At 53.6% G+C, this 984-nt stretch overlaps 1 protein-coding gene across 1 annotated transcript in view; it reads right to left on the reverse strand.

Annotated features, from left to right (window-relative positions):
• Positions 1-984, reverse strand: part of GPKOW (G patch domain and KOW motifs) — a 10,895-nt gene that overhangs the window by 5,493 nt on the left and 4,418 nt on the right. The window contains 2 exon segments of the mRNA XM_010857098.1: positions 602-726; positions 826-980. Of these exon segments, the coding sequence (XP_010855400.1) occupies positions 602-726; positions 826-980 (280 nt within the window).

Consider the following 984-nt stretch of genomic DNA (forward strand, 5'->3'; position numbering starts at 1 on the left):
TCCCCCTCCTCTTCCCTCTCTCACTAAACCCTACCTATCCTCCTGGCCTCACTCCTACCACTCTGGTCTGGGTCACCATCACCTCTAGCATGGACCGCTGCTCTCCTTGCCTCCACCGTTGCTTACTAGTCTGTTCTGCTCACAGCAGCCAGAGAGAGCCTGGCAAGTCATAAGTATCATCCCTTCTCTGCTCAGAGCCCTCTCATTGCTCTCCTCCCACTCAGAGTAAAAGCCAAAGTCCTCACCATGGCCCACTTATGACCTCATCTGCTACCCTTCCCTCTCACTCATTCCACTCCAGCTACACTGGTCTCCCTGGTGTTCCTCAAATGCTCCAAGCAGAGTCTACCCTTAGGATCCTTACATTTCCTGTTCCCTTTGCTCCTCATCTTCTTCAGATAATCCCAGAGTCCAAAGGTACCTTTTCACACCTCAGTATTTGGATTCATTTGTCAGTGCTTCCAAAAAGAACAGAAGGAGGAAGGGAGAGGCGACAGACCTCTAGTATACACACAGACTTTTCCTGCTGGTGCAGGGAGACAAGCCCTGCAGACAGGGCAATGAGAGACTGGGGAAGCGGGGAGGTGAGGGGCCAGCTCACTGTCTCAGCCTGGGGTTCGCTGTCTGTCCCTTCTCGGTTGGGGGTGCATCCTTTCTGGATCATGGGGATAGCAAGTGTGGGGTCGACACCTGTATTCTCTCTCTCCTCCAGAGACTTCTTGGATTCTGAAGAAGAATGGGAGGGAGCAATGAGGTCCCACCCTCTCCTTCCATTTTCCTCCCGTTCTTCCTTCACTAGGGCAAGGCAAAGGAGGGATTACTCACCCTCAATGAGCTCCTTCACAGCCTGGGACAGCATCCCATCCATCAAGACCTCAGTATGTGTGGATGGCCCAGGGGCCTGGGTCGGTGGCTGCCTTCGATGGCCATTCTGGATCAAAGGGATGACAAGTTCCTTGGGGGCTTCTGAGGGCTTCACACTGA

This window comes from Bison bison, unplaced genomic scaffold, assembly GCF_000754665.1.
Source record: "Bison bison bison isolate TAMUID 2011002044 unplaced genomic scaffold, Bison_UMD1.0 scf7180017854619, whole genome shotgun sequence".
NCBI classification, from domain to species: Eukaryota; Metazoa; Chordata; class Mammalia; order Artiodactyla; family Bovidae; genus Bison; species Bison bison.